Source organism: Typopeltis vanoorti, chromosome 5 (assembly GCF_054136105.1).
Source record: "Typopeltis vanoorti isolate ZY-2024b chromosome 5, IOZ_Tvanoo_1.0, whole genome shotgun sequence".
In the NCBI taxonomy this organism is placed as follows: domain Eukaryota; kingdom Metazoa; phylum Arthropoda; class Arachnida; order Uropygi; family Thelyphonidae; genus Typopeltis; species Typopeltis vanoorti.
The window spans coordinates 1,178,177-1,198,101 of record NC_143553.1 but is presented as its reverse complement, the minus strand read 5'-3'; the positions used below and the strand labels follow the sequence as shown (position 1 = coordinate 1,198,101).

The following is a 19,925-nucleotide window of genomic DNA, read 5'->3' as shown; positions in this document are numbered from 1 at the left end:
GCTATATATTTTATAATAGGAATTTAGAATACTTATACCTGTATAATTTTTAGGGTTATCTCTACTTCCTTTTTTAAAGATAGGGATCACTATCACCATGCTTTTTTCCATTCTGTTATTGGCTTACTTGTTGAATAGCTTTTATTTAAGAATAATAAGAGTCTTTCTTTGAACCTAAATTATCTTCTCCAAGTGATTTTCCATTTCTTATTTTTTTCAGGCTGATTTTTAATTCTTCTTTGGTTATTTCCTTTTCATTTACATTAAATGTTTCCCAGTTATATCTGTCCACAGTTCTGTATAGAAATTTAGAAATTCTTCTAATTTCAGTTCGGTGTTTAATTTTATATTTTCTTTAGTATCTATACTTAAATGTTTCAAATCTTATAAACATTAGGTCTTATTTTATATAAATCATGTTATAAATGAGAAACGAATTTGTTTCATGATTCTCTGTCTTTTTCTGACCTCTCTTTTAGCTATGGCTCTTATTCTTTTTCATCTTCTATTTCATCTTCTAATCTTTTATTGTTAACTATATATGATATGCTTCTTTTTTCATTTTGATTATTTCTTTGATTGTACTTCCCATATCTTCAGTTTTTTCTTCTTATTGAATCATTATTTGGTCTTTCCTAAGCTTTCATTTGCTGCTCTATTTAGTATTGTTTTTCTATTAAGCCATTCTATTTCTGCTTCTTCATTTCATTTTATTTTATCTAAATATTGCTTAATTCTTTGTTCATATAGCCATTGTATATTTGTCACTTAATAATCTAGTTTTATAAACAAATTTTCTTTCTGTTCTTGTTATTTGTAGCCATTTAGGTGGTAATCTTAATTTTATTTTAACGAGGAAGTAGTCACTACTTATTTCATATTCTCTGTGAACTTAGGCGAAGGAGGGGTGATATGATTGAGATATTCAAATTACTGAAGGGTTTTTATAAGATTGATCCAGAAGATATTTTTGAAAATATGACTGGTGGTGGGAGGACTAGGGGCCATGCATGGAAGCTGGGCAAGTGCGTGGTTGACAAGGGTGTTAGAGCTAGGTTCTTTACTTGGAGAGTGGTAAATGAGTGGAATAAGCTTCCAGAGTCTGTTGTGGGTGCTACGACCGTGAATGAGTTCAAGGCAAGGTATGATAGATACTGTGTGAATGTTGAATAGTTGTTCTTGACATGATGTTAGGGCCTCCCTCGATGAGTCTGTCGACTCCTTGGAGTTTCCCGGAACAATAATAATAATAATAATAATAATAATAATAATAACTCTAACATCTAAAGAGAACTTTGATGTCTTTTCATTTAAGATAAAGTAATCTAATATCGATCATCCTCTTGCTGTCCAAATATATTTATGTATGTCTTTATGTTTATAGAAAGAATTCATTATTTTAAGGTTATTATAAACTACAAAATCGATTATTAGGAAAAAGAAAACCAGGACGTCCTCTTAAACGATGGCTTCTAAGGCTGGAACAGGCCATGCTAGGCCTAAATCCTTGATACGTATGATGATGACAAAATCTATCAATAAATACTCTAAACAGGAAAGGTTATTCCTGTTTAGAATAACCATTCTAAACAGGAATAACCTTTCCTGTTTAGAGTATGTTTCCAATTGTTGCATTTATGTCTCCTGCTAATATTACATAATCATTTTTATTTATTTTATTATATATATTTTGTAATTGATTATAAAATTCAATATTATTCTTCTGGGGCATATAAACCATTTATTGTTAAATAACCTCTATCTATTTTTATTCTGGCTTCTATTATTCTTTCATTCCATAATTTATAATATTTTAACTGTTTTAAAAAGGAATTATGAATTCAAATCATAACACCTTCTTGTGCTCTTTGGTCTCTGTCAACTCCGCTATATATTACATTAAAATTTTCAGTTCTCATGATTCCTTTTAATTTCTTTTTTTGTTTCAGTGATTACTGCTATTTGAAATTTTCTTTCATTTAATATTTGGTCCAATTCTATTTCTTTATTTGCTATTCCTCTTATATTCCAGTTTTGGGGGACCCTGTAACCTTTAGAGAGCATGTCCTCTGGGTGGCAGATAGGGGAGCCCACCAGATATGGTAGAATGGTCCGAATATATTGAATAAGGACTCGTGGACCAATAGGGCCATAAGGGACAATAATCTTGATTTTAATGGAAGTGGCAATCTTAATAGCCCCTTAGCTGGACTATTCTCTTCCTCCTGTACTTTGAGGAAGATCGACTCACTTTAATCTTTCCTATAAGGCCTTATCAGCCAACTCTTTTTATTTTATGACCCTTATGGTATTAAAGTATTCGAGGACTATAGGGTCTTTCAATTTCTAGCCTATATCTATGTCTCTTCTAAAATCTACTCTTTCCCTTTCATATACCTTGTTCCTCCTATGGGTTTAAATTTGGAAGAAGGCTAGTTCAGATGCCTTAAGGTAGCAACCCTACCACTGGACTATCCATCGCTAGGCTAGTCACCTGACATGGAGAATATTAATCTACTTTTAAGCCAACAGAAAAGTTAATTGGAATCTATGGAAAACAACCCTGGAATGGAAAGATAAAACAAAAATCGAAATGACAAAATATAATACATATAGCAAACTGGAATGTAAGAGGAATAGGATGAAAAATATTGAAGCTAAACAAATTCTGTTTTCCTGTACATGTCATCTATTATAAAAATGTCTACTACACGTTCCATTCCTTTAAAATATCTGATAATAACCACAGAATTAAATAAGGAAATTATATGAAGCAAATACAAAATTATATCTAAAGAATAGGATAATGTGCTGCAAATCAAGTCTTCATTCATTGAAAAATAATCAGTTAGGTGGTGTAAAACTGAGGTTGCAGTCTATCTTTTCTGCTAAAGAGTCTGGTTTTTCATTCAGAAAGAAGACAAATTGGTCAAAAGACATGCAATTAGTCAGCCTGGCTGACCAAGTGGTTAGTGAATCTACTCGCCAGCCAACTGGCTGCAGGTTGCAGCCAGTTGGCTGGAGAGTAGATTCACAAATCTATTCCTATGGCATAGGAATAGATGTTTGTGATTGTTTTTAGGTGAGAGATGAAGTTCATGTTTGGTCTCTAGAGCAGGCTTTGTTTCTGGATTATATAAAAAATAAATAAAAATAAAAATAAATCTTTAGCCCACTATGGTACCATGTATTATGGATTTGCCACCTTTTGTGTGTGGAGCAACAAAAAAAAAAAATTTAGAAGGAATGATATATTAGTCACATAGCCTTATTTGTTTAGGATTAATCCAACTATGCCAGCTCTCTGAAGAATTCTGTGTTTCTCAGTTTTATTATAATGATATTTTTTGTAACCATCTAGCACCAATAAACTGCAGTAGTGTATCATGGTGATATGTAAAGTAACAGTTTCTTCAAAATTGAACATCTGTGTGTGCCCACACAAATCACCATATACTTATTTTCCCCATGAACAATATCATTTCATAGCAAAAACTCTTTACTTCAGAAGATTCAGTTTGCTTCATTGAAATGCTGTATTAAACTGAATTATGACAAACTAACATGACTGTTTACTTGAATGATTTTCAAGTGCTTTCCCTGATTACGACTGAGTTTTCTACAATTCTGAATAATCGAATTCTACGTTCAAGCATGCAGAGACTGATGGAGGCTAGGGTTACATTTTAAATCAGGCATCTGGTACTGCTGTGATATTCCACACACAAGGTCATAAAATCTAACATGAGTGTCATGTGGGAAAATAGTAAGGAGGAGGAAGAAGGAAGTTATTAATGGGTTTCTTGAAAAGCTGTTATAAAGACTAGAGGCAGATGGAATGAAAAAGGAAGATAAGTATTTGGTTCAGTAAGTATGGAGCTAAACTGTGTATGGATGGTGACTAACAGCATCTCTCATTTTTACATGTTTAGTGAAATAATAATAGCTAATTTGGTAGAGCAGTACCCACGAAAGTACCTATGCCAAAACATAGTCTATAAAACAGCAATTAGAGAGAATTTGTGAGAGTGACATTATTTATTATAGATTGCCCTCTTCTGGATAGTATCAAGCATTCTAAAGTATAGCAATAACACAAAGACATTATTCATATTTGGTGCTAAGAAGATAAATTTTGGGTTGTTGCATCCAACAGAATAATTAAGGAGATGAAATTCTTTGGAACTTCCCTTCAACTCCATACATGTAATTAGTACCTGAACAAATATGTGATCTTAAAAGTAACTCTGATTTCTATCAAAAAGGTTGGCCCTTCATCAGAAAGCCGAAGTAAAGTTAGATTTTGTTGCTCCAGATCCTGGTGATCGTGCATATACTTTGTATTTGTGCGATGTTTTTTTTTTATTTAAGCAATTAGGTTTTAAAAAGTGGTAGTAATTGATTTTTCCATATTATGAATCAATAATGATGCCATTTTTCAGAGGTTGCCATTATTAAAACTAAAATATTGTTAGAATTATCTATGAAAGTACTAGATATCAAAATATATCTTTTAGCATTTAGCTCTTTCATTTCTAACAATTTTCTTGCAGAAACGTGAAGAAGGCTGGTGGGTAGTGATTGGTGATCCTAAAAGTAACTCATTGATTTCTATCAAAAGGCTAACCCTTCAGCAGAAAGCCAAAGTGAAGTTAGATTTTGTTGCTCCAAATCCTGGTGATCATACATATACTTTGTATTTCATGAGTGATGCTTATATGGGTTGTGACCAGGAATATAAATTTAACATCAGAGTTGGACAGATTTACAGTGGGAAAGCAAGCGATAGTGACAGTGACTAAAATTGTTTTATTGCACATCTTGTAAATCAGCACTATGAATCTTGAAATGTTAGTGATCTCTGTACATATTCATCTTTCTGTATAATTGTCAAAAGTAATGTATTATCATTATTAAACTTGTCATCTTGTATTAAGATAGAGAATGAAATTTTTTATGCATTTGCAGTGTAAACATTATATATTTATTTTAATACCTAACCTTTCAGTAATATTTGATATCTTAATGTCATGAAAATAGCATAAACTGTGAACTGATTTCTTGGAGAAATCATCATTCAAGTTAATAATTAAGTTAATATTATATTCAATTAATAGTCATGCTTACTCATTCTCAGGAAGAACATAATATCACATGTTAAAGATACCAAGAAATTATATACTTGGATAAAGGATTAAACCAAGTATATATTTTTTGATATCTTTAATTTATAGTATGACCATGTGGAAAAACTTCCAATAATATCACAGGGAGAACAAAGGTCTTTTTAGAAAGATGAATGATGTTACTGGAAATTTACCCAATTTGAAACAGGTTTAATAGAGGAAGAAGTAAAAAATAAAGTTTTGAGGAATATATAGAGGAGTTTTATAAGAAAGATATTGACATTGTAGGAAAGTCTGAAAGGAGATATTTCCTTGAGGAGCCTGCTGCAATGAAAAGTGGCATGGTGTGGTCACTGGATCATTTGCAAAAGGAAAAGCTCCTGGAGCTGACAAAATGTCAGTGAAACTGTTAAATCAGGAATAAAAGTGTAGTGATATTAACTATAATATGTCAACATATTTGGAAGAAAGTATAGTGGCCTGGAGATTGGAAAACATCAATAAACACTTTCGAATAAAAAATCCTAATTCCAAAAAATCAAATGCAAGAGGATGTCAGATTGTTGCATGAATTTCACATGCAAGGTTGGTTGGTTGATTTGGGTTATGGCCGAAGCACCTAAGGCCAGTGTTATGTCTGTAAAATATGTGTTCTTCTGGTTGGTATGCCTATTTTTCAGGAGAAAAAACCTGCCATCTTCATATGAGACTAGCTAACTCATCTTCAGTTGAAAAGCCCTGATAAAGATTCTTCGTATCCTAGACAAGATTTGAACCAGGTCTTTCCAATTAAAGAGCATTGTTGAAACTGACTGACTCACATGAAAGGAAAGATTTGTCAACAGTAATTGACAGAAACTATATATGAGTAGAGAAATCCACAAATACAGGTAAATTTTAGGAGAGGTAGTAAAACTAGAAACCACATAAGATGGTTTTTGGAAAGAATGAAAAATTTCAAAAAGAAAGGATTCTTGTATTATATTGATTATAAAAAGAAAAATATATATAATTGAAATTGTATAATACATAAAAAAAAAGCATTCATTATAATAGACTGTTGAATGATGAGAGTTATGGGAATACCTAAACATCTATTTATTAGAGCTGCATGCCAACCAAGAAACTTCAATAAAACAACTTTTGGAAAACAGAGTGGAGAAATATGTGAAACAGGGATGATTATCATCACTCCATATTTTTAATTTTATAGTGACTGCATTATAAGAATGCTTGAATATGATGATAATCCAATAAAAATTGGAAGTAAAAAAACGAAATAATTTGAGATTATGCAGATGACATGATCCTTGTGAAAGAAACTAAAGAAGTGATAAATTCTTTTAAAAATGATAAAAGATAGTGATGCTATTAAGAACAGTAAAGTTAGAATTATTAAAGGAATTAGTGATGTATGAATTTTAAATACTTATTGTGAATGTGAATGGTTATTGTTGATAGTTTTGTTTACTATTATAATAACGGAATTAACTCACGTAAATTCTTCTTTATTTGTAGAATTTTCGCCTGAGTATCACAGCCATCATCAGTACAGGTACAAAGGCTAATTAAACAATAACTGTTATATTCACAAAGTGCCACTAAGTAGTTAAGGTTAAATTTCCTAAATTTATTTTTTTTTAAAAAAATTTTTTTTTTCTATATATATAAATATATGTGTGTGTGTATACAATTACAAGTTAGGAAAAATTTGCTTATTTATAGAGTACTATCTCCCACAAGGGGGAAAGATGTAGACCATTGGATCTGTTTAGGTTAGGGGAGTGAAGTAACAGTTCACGTGTTTCTTTGTAAAACCGTTCCATTAGGAACCGACTTTTGTGAATGACTTTTGTCTTGTTCTGCTGAACTCTATGTCTGGTGTTGATGGCATGCTCTGCAAGTCCAGACTGTTCAGGTTCAAAGTATGGATGTACGACTTGTGTTCTTCTAACCGGATCAGAGCAGATCTCCTGTTTGTCCGAAATATGATAACCCACAAGAGCAGGGAAATATGGTAGACACATGGATAGTTGAGATGTGGGAGCTTGTCCTTTGGAGATGTGAGGAATGTGGAGATTTTTCTGACAGGTCGAAAGGCCACACAAATATTTAGTTTTAACACTTTAGCTATGCATTCGCTAATGCCTTGTACATAGGGGATAGGTATATGCGTAGGTTCTTCTGTATTTGAAGAGGATGCTGGAGTGCGACTACTTAAAGCTCTTTTTATGAAGGAATTCTTATAACCATTGGATATGAAGGAGGAATTAATATATTGTAATTCTTTTTGTACTAGTTCTTCTGAAGAACAAAAGGAGTGGGCTCTATGAACTAGTATTTTTATGGTACCTGCCTTTTGACTGGGATGGTGATGTGATTCAGCATGGATGTACTGGCCTGTATGAGTCTCCGTCCTATAGACTGTGAATTGTAGGTTACCATCCATCTCTTTGGCATAGAATTAAGAGGTCTAGAAAGACTAACTGCTTATTTATTTCTACTTCTAGGGTGAACTGGATCCTTGGATGAAATGTATTTATTTTTGAAAGAAACTGTTGAAATTCTTCCGAAGTGCCCTTCTATATGGTAAAAATGTCGTCCACATATCTGAACCAAAGGTTAGGTCTGGGTGTAAAGTTGTCAAAGATACATTGTTCGAAGTGCTCCATGAAGTAGTTGGCAATAGCAGGAGATATTGGATTACCCATTGCTGTTCCTTCGATTTGTTGGTATAACTGGTTTTGAAGGAAAAATAACCAGACTTTATTACAAATTCAAATAAATTGACTATGTCTAATTATTTGAAATTGAACCCTAACTCACTGAACTCTGTCTGGTGACAGAGTTCAGTGGAACAAGACAAAAATCATTCACAAAAGTCGGTTCGGCTTTACAAAGAAACATGAAACGTTACTTCACTCCCCTAACCTAAACAGATCCGATGGTCTATGTCTTTAATTGTATATATATTTATATGTATTGAAACAAAAAAAAAATTTTTTCTTTTAAATAAATTTAGGAAATTTAACTTTAGCTACTTAGGTGGCGCTTTGTGAATATAACAGTTATTGTTTAATTAGCCTTTGTACATGTACTGATGATGGCGAAAATTCTACGAATAAAGAATATTCTGTGAGTTAATTCCTTTATTATAATAGTGAGTAATATGTCTACTCACGGTATTTCCTTACTGAAACTTATTGTTGATAGTGATGTTTTCTCCCTGGTGCAGGACACTAGAGTATACAGAGGATTTGAAATTGGAAGTGATCACCATTTAGTCTTGAGCAGGATAAAATTGAATTTCGTGCAGAAAAGAAGAACATGTAAGAAAATTTTAAAGCGAATAAAAGTTGAGCAGCTCTCAAATGTGAACTGTAGACTAACACACACAAACATTATTGAAGAAAAAATGAGAGTTTGAGAATAGGAATCAAACCTTGGAGATTCACTGCCCTGAAGAAAGCATTGATTTGATTCAGACAGAGAGACATGTGGTGAGGTTGTCTACAAGGATAGAAAAATCAGAACTCCAAGGGGCCTGTGTAGCTCAGTGGATGTGGTGTTTACACACCACAGCGCTTAACCGCATGAAGGAAGACTTTGTTTTGAATCTAGTCAGCGACTAGAGGAAATTTTTCTAAGCCTTTTTTTGACCAGTTCCCGAGTTAGTCGATCTCTGACACGGGCAAGCACGTATTTTCTCCCGGAAACTCAGGTTTTTCATCCCATAAACTCAAGAAAATTGACCGTAGAACCCACATTATTTCAGACATTATTGTCTGAAATAATGACAATATACAGTATTGTGTTAAGGTTAGGGACCACGAGATGGCAGCACTTGTTGAGCCGTCTCTCTTCAATGCTGCTACTTAATTAGTGATAGCCTTGGGCCAGCTATCTCTAATTGGGTACCAGTGGAGATTGAACTGCCCACTCAGTCTCCAAAAGTTAGATAGGGTAAACAGCCTCACCTACTCCCTGTACGGGAAGAAAAAGGCATTAGCTGATTTTTTTTTTTTTTTTTTTTTTCTGATGGTGGACAAGAAGTTGAAGAGAAAGAAAAGGAAAAGAAGAAAGCGTATCAAAAGTTCTTGGCAAATAAGTCAGATTGTGCTCTTAGAGAATAGAGAGATAAATGTAAGAAAGCTAAACACTGTAAAACTAGCTAAATAAAAGTAATGGGAACACTTTGGTAACAACATAGAAAATAAATATCAAGAAGGTGGTAAGATATTCTAGTGTTGTGAAGAAGCTCAGAAATGGAGGAAACAGTGCTGTAAAAGGAATTAGAGATGATAAAGGTGACATGAAAACTGGTGAAAAAAGATATCCTTGATGCATGGAGTAATTACTTTGAAAAATTGCTAAACTTGCAGTGATGACAGCACAGTGATAAAAAAAAAAATGCTGACCAGGCATGCAATCAGGAATACATATTGATGCTTGAAGTAGAAAAAGCCTGAAATGTGGAAAGGCAGCTGGAGTGGATGATATTCGACCAGAAATGCTCAAGTATGGAGGTATAAAAGTCTTACAGTTCAGAAGGCCTGGACAAAGGGACGAATTCCAAATGGTTGGAGTAGAGTTCTCATAGTACCATATATAAAAAGGGAAATAAAAGTGAATGTGAGAATTACAAAGGTATTTTCCTACTGAGTGTTTCTGTTAAGATTTACGCAAGTGTACTTGAGATACTGTTGAGAAGGATTGTGGAAGGGAAACTTGGTGAAGAACAAGCTGGTTTCAGGCCGAATAGAGGCTGTCAGGATCAGATTTTCACTTTACGACAAATAGTTGAGAAATCATGGGAGTTTTATAGATCTGGAAAAGGCATATGACAAGGTGCCAAGAGAGAGAGAGAAGCTATTCAAAACGCCACAGTTATATGTTGTCAATGGGGCATTATGTCAAGTGATACTTAGTCTTTATTTGAGTTGTAAGTCTGCAGTTAGAATTGAAGGAAGTACAGGAAGATGGTTTAATATAAAATCTGGTGTCAGACAAAAATGTACATCATCACCTCTGTTATTCATTATCTTTATGGCTCACATTATGAAGGAAAGTGGTATTAAACCTGATATCAAAATAGGAGGTGTTAATCTCAGCTCTTTGCTTTATGTGGACGACATTATACTTCTAAATAAATCCACTACAAGTCTGAAAGATTCCCTGACTAAATTGAATAACTGTTGTAATAGATATGGTATAAAGGTCAGCAATAACAAGACAAAGAAAATGAAAATCACCAGAAGCATTGAAAATATCAACTGCATTGTGAATGGAGAACCTATAGAACAAGTGAAATATTTCAGCTACTTAGGCACAATTTTTAGTGAAGATGGTAAATTAAATATGGAAATAGACAATAGAGTCAATAAAGCTGGTATGATAGGAAGTCAACTGGATAAATTTATATGGAATAAGAGAGAAATTAGCCAAAACACTAAATTAGTTGGATACAAGACAGTTCAAACCAATTTTAACTTATGGATATGAGAGCTGCGTCAGAAGTATACCAAACACTATACCAAAGACTAGAGACTGCAGATATGAGAGTCCTGAGAAAGAATAGGGGGTATGAACAGATGGCATCAATGGCAATATCATATTAAAAACGAGGATATTAAGAAAGAACTTAATATTGTTAGCATCCAGAGTGGGTTAGCTAATCTCAGGTGGTGTGGTTCACTTAAACAAAATGGGAGAGGAAATATTAGCAAAACAAGTGTTCTCTGCCAGATTGGAAGGAAAAAGACCAAGATATAGGTGGAATGATATGGAAAAAAGTGCCTTAGAAGATAGAAATATAAGATCTGATAATGGTGGAATCTTGACAGGTAACAGACTGATTTGGAGGAAAATTTTAGATAGGAAGTTACTAGTGATGTAAGTTTTTCATGTAGTACTATCATATCCTCTACACCCCTTGAGGGTACATGGCAGGAATTTGATAATAATGACTGAGGTTTTACATCCCACAGAACAGGCAGACCAGCACTGTGAATACATGCATCTACAGACATAGGACTAAAACCACCTTATCTTCGAAGCTGTTGCAGTTTCGAATCATAATGGGTTCATGAACTAATATGAACGTAACAGGCCACGAAGCCTAATATATACTTGAAAGGAAGAGGATATGTACACATGAAATAAGAACAATGCAGTTCAGTAATTTTAAAATAATGATGATAGTACAGAAAAATATTGAAAATTTTAATACATGACACCTCCAGGGAGTACAGACTCATCAAGCGATGGCATCTACTCTGCAGCTCTCTGCACCAATGGCATTTCCACAGACAATCACAAACCATGCCCACGGCAGGATTTGAACCCACAGTCTTTTGGCTGAAGAGCTGATATGCTAATATATAATATATTAGTGTATATATAATAAGACACACGCATATATATATATATATATATATGCTATTTCTGCTGTTGATCTGTAAAACACATGTCATGACTTCTCTGTTTGCTTCTACAGTCCATTTTTTACGTTTGGTTTCTTCCAGTCGCTTTTCAACTACCTGCTTAGGTTGCCCAGCAAGGAGATATGGGTCCTGTAGTCCACTTGTCATCTGATGTCCAACATCCACAACATCTGAAGTAGTCCTTGATGGCCTGGGCAACGACTGATCCAGTATGGATTTCTTCTTGCTTTTCACCATTTAGATGGGGGATGGAACACTGTTACTCTGGCTCATCAATTAAGACTTGTGACAAGGGTTGCCCTTCTGATAGCTATGCTACCATCAGCATAGCTTTCAACATCATTGAAGTATGCAAGCCTCACCTCCGTGGGAGGGCCATGTTCCTCGAGGGGAGTATATGATTTTTATTATAATATGGGCACCTCCATGAAGTCCGACGACTAATTGCGAGAGATCCAATCTATCCACACAAACTATCATACCTCTCCTTGAACCCATTAACAGACAAAGCACTGACAATTGACTTTGACAACCCATTCCACTCATTCACTACTCCAACCAAAAAATCTAATCAAACACCTCTGCTAACCATACCTTTCTTCAACTTCTAGGGATGAATCCTTGTTCTGGTCCATCTAGCCAAGTGCTGAAACATTTCCCCTGCATCTATCCTATTTATTATTTATTTAGCATATGGCTCACACACGAAAAGTTACATTACATTGATCCTTAATATATATGGACATAGTAATAGACATATGTACAATAATAAGACATAATACAGTCATAAAAGAGACACTCAAGAATCAGGAATAGGCTACAACTGAATGTCTAGGTTGATTATCCAGTCGACTGCACTTGGTGTAGCATGGATGAAGTCTGACAAGTTTCCACTGTATGCATGTAGGACACATTCTGCTATAATATGATTAATTGTCTGGCAGGGTGATCCACAGTCGCACCTGGGTGAGGCAATCATGCCCCATTTGTAAAGGTGGTCTGCACATCTGCCATGGTTGGTGCAGATTCACCTACCTCAGAAAACTTGGTGTGCCCAAGTTTTTCAAGGTAGGTCAAAACCCGAAGGTATCTGTGTTGGGTCCACTAATTCATGGAAGATCCCTGTTGAAGTGTTACACCAGGATCTCTCCACTTCATGTTGAAACTTGTCTCTGCAAGATTTTTTGCTGTTAAGATTGGAGGGTGTCTTGACTTTAGCCTGTTTATTTTTAGGTGTGGGATGTCTTCATGGATTGGAAAATTTTGGATTTCCATGATTTTGCTGTATTCATGTAGAAGAAAGTTGGATCTGCGGATGTGTGGAAGCAAGATGTTGCTTAGCACTGGGAGCCAGTAGGTTGGGGTTTATTTTACAGTTCCAGAAATAAGGCGCATAGTGGTGTTAAGCTGGGCATCAACCAAATACACATGGGCGCTGTTCAGCCATACAGGTGAGCAGTATTCAGCTGTAGAGTAAACGAGGCCAAGAGCAGTGCAGCGAAGCGTTGTTGCTGAGGCACCCGAAGTTGTTCCACATAGTTTTTGCAGTATATTGTTTCTTGTTTTTAGCTTGGATGCTGTGTTAATGAAACGCGGTTTAAAAGATAGTGTTCTATCTAGAGTGATGCCCAGATATTTCAGTAATCTGTTGTAGTGTAGCAGTTTGTGGTTGAAGTAGACCATGAGTTCTTTGTTAGCCTGGTTATTGTTCAGATGGAAGCATGAAACATGTTTTTTCTAGGATTTGGGCATAATCTCCATTTGCTGAAGTATTCATCTAGGACTGCAAGGTCGTTTGTTAGTGTATCTTCCATTGTAGTAAAATTGGTATGTCTAGTGGCTAGAGCAATGTCATCAGCATAGCAAAACTTCTTAGAGGCTGTATGAGGCATATCTGCGATGTATAAGTTAAAAAGGAGGGAAGCCAGAACTGACCCTTGTGGTAATCCATTATCCAGTGTTCTTTGTTTACTTTTGTTCTCGTCCATACACACTTGGAACAGGCGGTTTCTTAGCATGTTATCGATTAGTTTGCTATTGTTTTGCATGGGACTGCACGGAGCAACTTGTAGACTGTGTCATAAGCTATCCTATAAAACCCTTTAAGCAACTTAAAGAGGGGATATGATAGAAACCTTTTTCTCCTATCAACCTACTTTTGCAATCCACATACTCTCAATCTATTGGCCATTCACTATTGTGCTTACTCAACTCTGAATCCTCTCCATCACTTCCTCAACCCTAACAGACTGAGGAAACCAGACTTGAGCACAGTAATCCAGATGTGGGCGTATCAACGCCTTATGAAAAGGAATAACTTCCTTATCTTGTATGTGTTCTTCAATAGCCAAATAATAATATGGGCTACCTTAGCTATATGTCCTCTTAACTTTAACTCTCTCTACCGACCGTGCTGAAATCTCTAGCCTCATCTATTTCCTGGAGCAGTGCCATGAATGTGATACACAGCTTGTAATCTATTTATCCCAAAATGCATCACTTCACATTTCTTGAGATTAAACTGACACCCATTTACTTTTGCTCATACTGACACTTAGGGATGAACCTGACACTTAACCAGTGTCAGGTCATCCCTATTTATTCTAATTTGTTTAACAGCTTTATGCAGTATTCTGTCAAATGCCTTTCCAAAATTAACATGCAGCTATTTGCTTTATCCAACTCATCTGTTTCTCTATTATATAAAAAGTTAATAAATTACTAAGGCATTACCAACCTTTCATAAAGCCATGTTGACCCTCATACATTATCATATTTTATCTATCCATTCTTGAATTCCCTTTTTTACCTATTTTTCTAGTAGTTTTAGCAGCATGACTGAGATAATGATTGGTCTACTGCAGTCTTAGAACCTCCCTTATGCAGATCTACATAATATGTGTAACAGAAACAAAGAAGACAAGAAACAGGTGAGCTCTCTCTAAGCAACAAACACAAAATGTTATATTCAGGTAATAACAATCGGAAAACAGGAAGTAGCTATCACATTCAATACAAAATATGGGGATAATCTTGAATGGCAGGCAAAATAAAGTAGAATGATGTGGACAAATATCACAATGGAGAACTGGACAATGAGACTTTCCTGTGCTTATGGTCCCACAGAAGGTTCCATCAAGAAATGAATGAATGAAATTTTTGAGACATTAGAGAAGGCAGCTGGCATGATGAAAAAGAAAAAGTTGGTCCTTTTTGGAGATCTAAACAGCAGAGTATTAAATGATTACCAGAGATATAGAAATATTTGGGAAAATTTCAGAAAAGTGCAAAGCTAACAATAATGGTAAATGCCTGCTGGATTTCTGTTCAGGACATGTATTAGTTATTGTAAAGGCCATGATTCAATTTAAAAATGTGTGCAAATTCACATGGAGAGAAGATACAAGAAATAGGTAATGTCTCATTCACTAAAAAAAATCTAAGCACTATGGTGGACTCAGAAAGTTAAGGAGGTAGCCAAGGAAAAGAATAAAGCATATCGAAAGTTCCTAGCAAGTAAGTCAGCTTGTGCTCTTAGAGAATACAAAGAAAAATGTTAGCAAAGATTGTGTAGTTAGCTAAACAAGAGATATGGGATGACTTTAGTAAGAAAATAGAAAATAAATATCACAAATGTGGTAAAATAAATAAATATATAAAAAATGAAACAAGCAATGACAGTATGGTGGTAGAAAACACTCAACAGGAATGTCATCTAGAATGTATCCATTCTTGAAGTAGAAAAATCTATCACAAACTTGAAATGTGGAAAGGCAGCTGGAGTAGCTGATATTTGACAAGCAATGCTAAAATATGGAGGTATAAAATTTACAGTCGCTGCACTGCATAATTTAGAAGGCAGCTTGGTCAGAAGGTCTAATTCCAAATGACTGAAGTAGAATACCCATAGTAACCATCTATAAAAAAGTGAATAAATATGAATATGAGACTTACAGATGAATTTCTCTACTAAGTATTCCTGGTAAGATTTATGCATGCAATCTTGAGAAACGGCTAAGAAAAATTGTGGAGAATCTTGGAGTACAAGCTACGTTCGGGCCAAACAGAGGTTGTCAGGATCAGATTTTCACTTTAAAATATATAGCTGGGAAATCATGAGAATAAAAGGATTTGTATTTAAGTTTTGTTGATCTGGAAAAGGTGCCAAGAGGAAAGCTCTTCAAAATGCAACAGTTATAAATGGAACATTGTATCCAGCAATCGATTTTATACATTCTGGTTCGAGGATACATTGCGGTTGGTTGATTCACTTGTTAGATGCAATGACAAGTGCAAACGATTATCGGTGAGTCTAGCTGCAATTGGCTGAACGCAATAATTCCGACAATGCGTTAGATTGCAGTGCATTTGTTTCGTGTGAAGATAATTGAAAAAATATAATTATTTTCATATTTCAACAGTGACAACACTCGTCATAATTAAGCCTTGTATCTATAATAAATAAATAATTATGTTATTTTAACAGAATAAAATAATTCACCAAATATTCAAAAAATAGTTCCCCTCACCATGAATATGCACCACTAATAAAAGTTTCATATCTCACAGAAATAACGTGCGCAGGCATACAATTTATCTGTAGTGAACTACTGAAACGAGCAGTGTCGGATTCACTTGTTACATGCAATGATAAGCGCAAATGAATATCGGCAATTGGCCCGAACACGATAATTCCGGCGCTGCATTAGATTTGTATTCGCAGTGTATTTGTTTCATGTAACAATAATTGAAAAAAATATAATTTTCATATTTCAACAGTAACACGTCATAATTCAGCCTTGTATCTATAATAAATAAATAATTGTTATTTTAACAGAATAAAATAAGATTTACAAAAAATAGTTCTCCCTGACCACGAACACACACCAATAATAAAAGTTTCGTATCTCACAGACGCGCGCAAGCATACAATTTATCTGTAGAGACACTTCTCTCTGAGCAGTGTCAGATTAACTTGTTACTTGCAATGACAAACGCAAACGAATATTGGCGAGTCTATCTGCAATTGGCAGAACGTGATAATTCTGACACTGCATTAGATTGCAGTGCATTTGTTTCGTAATCTAAAGCGTTAATCGAACAATAACAATTATTAACTATTCAATCAATGTCGAAACATAACCTTTAACATGTAAACATTGTTATTATTTATGAACAAACAAATTTAATTTTTTCAATGGGGTGCTGCAGTGTTTATGTACAAGCCGCCACTGTTTCTCACATATTTTTAATAAGATATTTCAATATTTAGTATACGTTTTCGAAATGTCGCCACAAAAGGGCAAGAAATGTAATGCTAAAAAAAAGCACTGCAGGCGAGAATATTAGACCTGCTGCTGACGAGGTTAATGAAAATAAATTGACCTCCAAAATATTATTATTACGTCACACCTCCAGGGAGTCCAAAGACATCGAGGATGAGTGTGCCAACAGCATCGAACGATTGTTTCCCTTCCAACTACTAACCGCGCTCAAACTTGCTTAACTTTTTGGGAGCCATTAGTAGCAGAGGCTCTACCAATCGATCAACCATTGCTGGCTCGCCGAATTGAAGCAGATCATCAGAGACAACGCGGGATTGGCAAAAAGTCGTGAGACTTTTAAATGAACAAAGGGAGAAAAAGAAAATTAAACAGGAAAATAAAGTAAGGAAATAACGGAAATCATGTAGGTGACATTGTTAGTAAAAAGAAAAGTTATTTGGTATGGTGACTAATAAAACATGCTATAGATTAAGAATATAAAGGAAGCAATTCAAAAACAAGAAAAGTAAACGAAATCGTAGTGGTATCCTACTGACGATTTAACAGGCAATAAGTTCAGTATGAGAGAGAACATGAAAGGATTGTTGAAAATCGTCAGTATTTTTCCTCGGTATGATATAAATCAATTAAGAAGGCTATGATTGCAAACGATTCAGTGCATAGGCTATGTAGAAGGAATGGATGTGTGGAGTGAGTTTGAGGGAAGATTGGATTTGTATAAGAGGGACAGCCTACACCTGAATACGTTTGTATCAGGAGTCTAGAAAAACTAATAACTGGTATGAAACTTAACAGAGAGAGTCAAGCAAAGTAAATTATAAAGGGAGGAATGGTATGAATGTGAGTGTAAGAGCGACAAAGTTATATAACTTAATGACAGGAATGGGCTTTGTCATGGAAATGTTGACGAGGAGAGAACGATTTCGGGTTTCTGTTCGTCCGGTTCGGACCCATCAAATGTGTGCGAAGATATCTACATGTGTAAGGCATTAGAGAAGAATATAAATCTGCAAGTTGTCCAACTGTCAAGTAGACTGCAAACAAGACAATACAAAAAACAAACAGGTAGATAATAATAATAATAGTGTGTACACGAATGCTAGGAGTATCAGAAACAAAGGAACAGTGTTTGTTGCCTTAGTCAATATGTTGCGACCTCAGATTGTAGGTATTAGGGAGACCTGGATATCAGACCAGCTAACCGGTATCGAGTATCAAGGGTACAGTACTTTTAGGAAGGTTAGAGAGGAGAGGGGGCATGCTGCTAATGATATCGGACGACTTGAATCCATTTAGAGTTGAGAACTATGACTAGTACTACTAACAGTATTTCACGTGGCAGTGAGTTTGAAGCCATCTGGTGGGGTGGAATCTAACAAGATTAATTACATAGTGGGGTGTTGTTACAGACCTGGTGGTTCGGTTACTAGTGGTGAAGAAATGCATCGCCAAATAGAAAAGATGAATGCAAAAAGAGTAATCATAATGGGAGACTTTAATTATCCAAATATTGATTGGGTAGCAGTAGAATCTCATGAGAAGAATGAAAATGCATTCATTGAGTTGATGCAGGACAACTTCCTCAAGCAGCATGTGACAGAAGGAACTCGAGATCAAAGGGTGTTAGATTAGATTACCATGTCAGAGGGCGTTTCAGTTCAACACAAGTATTCTGCCTCCATTTGGCGACAGTGATCATGTGGCACTCACTTGGGAAGTGACTACTTTTATGAATGTTCCATTCACAAAAGGTAAACATGTTGAACTACAAAACAGAAAATTATAGCCAGCTGAGGAGTTCAGTGGAAGATAGGTTGCTGGATGGAAAGAATGTCCAGAGTGCATGAGAAGCATTTAAATAATGCGATATCAGAATGTGTCACGAGAGCTCGAAGAATAAATAGGATAGGAGTCAAGTGAATGTGTAATCTTATTAAGCAAGAGGTTCGTAAGAAAATGACGATGTGGAAGGAATACCATGTGCATAAGGATGACATCCGTTATGAACGTTATAAGCAGCAGGCTTATAAAAGGAAAACAAACTGGCTCTGCTTGGTAAAGACAACCCACAAGAATTCTATCGATATGCTGCAAGTAAAAGAAAGCATGAATATGAAAGAATAACTTCTAAATCCAGATTGCGTGAGGATTACAGATGCAGAAGAGGTTGTTCAGTTAATGAGTGCCCATTTTGTTAAAAGCTATCAACTTGGTAAACGCAACATTGAGCTCACTGTTACCTCTTCACTAGATGAAGAAACTCAGTTGTATCAGGAGAAGGTATTACAGCTGTTGCACAAATTGAATAAGAATTCAGCAATAGGGACTGATTGGATATCAGCACTTGAGCTTAAAGAGCATTCAGCTCAACTAGCCATTCCTTTGACCAGGCTGTTTAATATGAGTTTCAGAAGAAAGAAGATTCCACAGGAATGGAAGGAATGTATGATAATTCAATTGCACAAGGGCGGTGCAAAGACCGATGTATCCAACTATCGACCAATTGGTATCCCAGGAGTGGTGGTGAAAATATTGGAAAAATTGGTCAGGGCTCACATTTAAAAATGGGTTTACTGTGAATCTCTACTTTGCAATGAAAAATCTCACATTTTATAACAATGCTATCATTGCACTAGACGAGGGAAATGGATACACCATGCTACTTTTGAATTTTTCTAAGGCTATTGACAGAATACAGCATGTCTCACTGTTCCATATATTGGAGAAAATGAGTTTGGGTTGTAGAATATTAGAACGGATAAGACGATGGTTGAATGACAGATATCAAAAAGTGGTATACGGGGTAGGTGAGTCTGCAAGATTTCAGGTAACTAGTGGTGTACCCTAAGGATCAGTGCTTGGTCCACTGTTATTCAATCTGTGCATTAATGATATTAGGAAGGATTTGACAAGCGACATACAGCTATTTGCTGATGACTCTAAGATAGGTAGGGTAATCAGGAATGCTGTTGATATGCATGACTTGCAGAATGATTTGAATAGACTGGAATTGTGGGTATGGGAAAATGGGTATCAGTTCAATGTCAGTAAATGTAAAGTCATTCACTTCA

The 19,925-nt window shown here is 35.2% G+C and overlaps 1 protein-coding gene across 1 annotated transcript in view; it reads left to right on the top strand.

The window, feature by feature from the left end:
• Brr2 (U5 small nuclear ribonucleoprotein l(3)72Ab) overlaps nt 1-4,965 on the top strand; it is a 486,889-nt gene extending 481,924 nt beyond the window's left edge. The window contains exon 43 of the mRNA XM_090392214.1: nt 4,554-4,965. Within this exon, the coding sequence (XP_090248340.1) occupies nt 4,554-4,802 (249 nt within the window). The 3' untranslated portion in view covers nt 4,803-4,965. The remainder of the gene's footprint in view (nt 1-4,553) is intronic.
• The last annotated feature ends 14,960 nt before the right edge of the window (nt 4,966-19,925 follow it).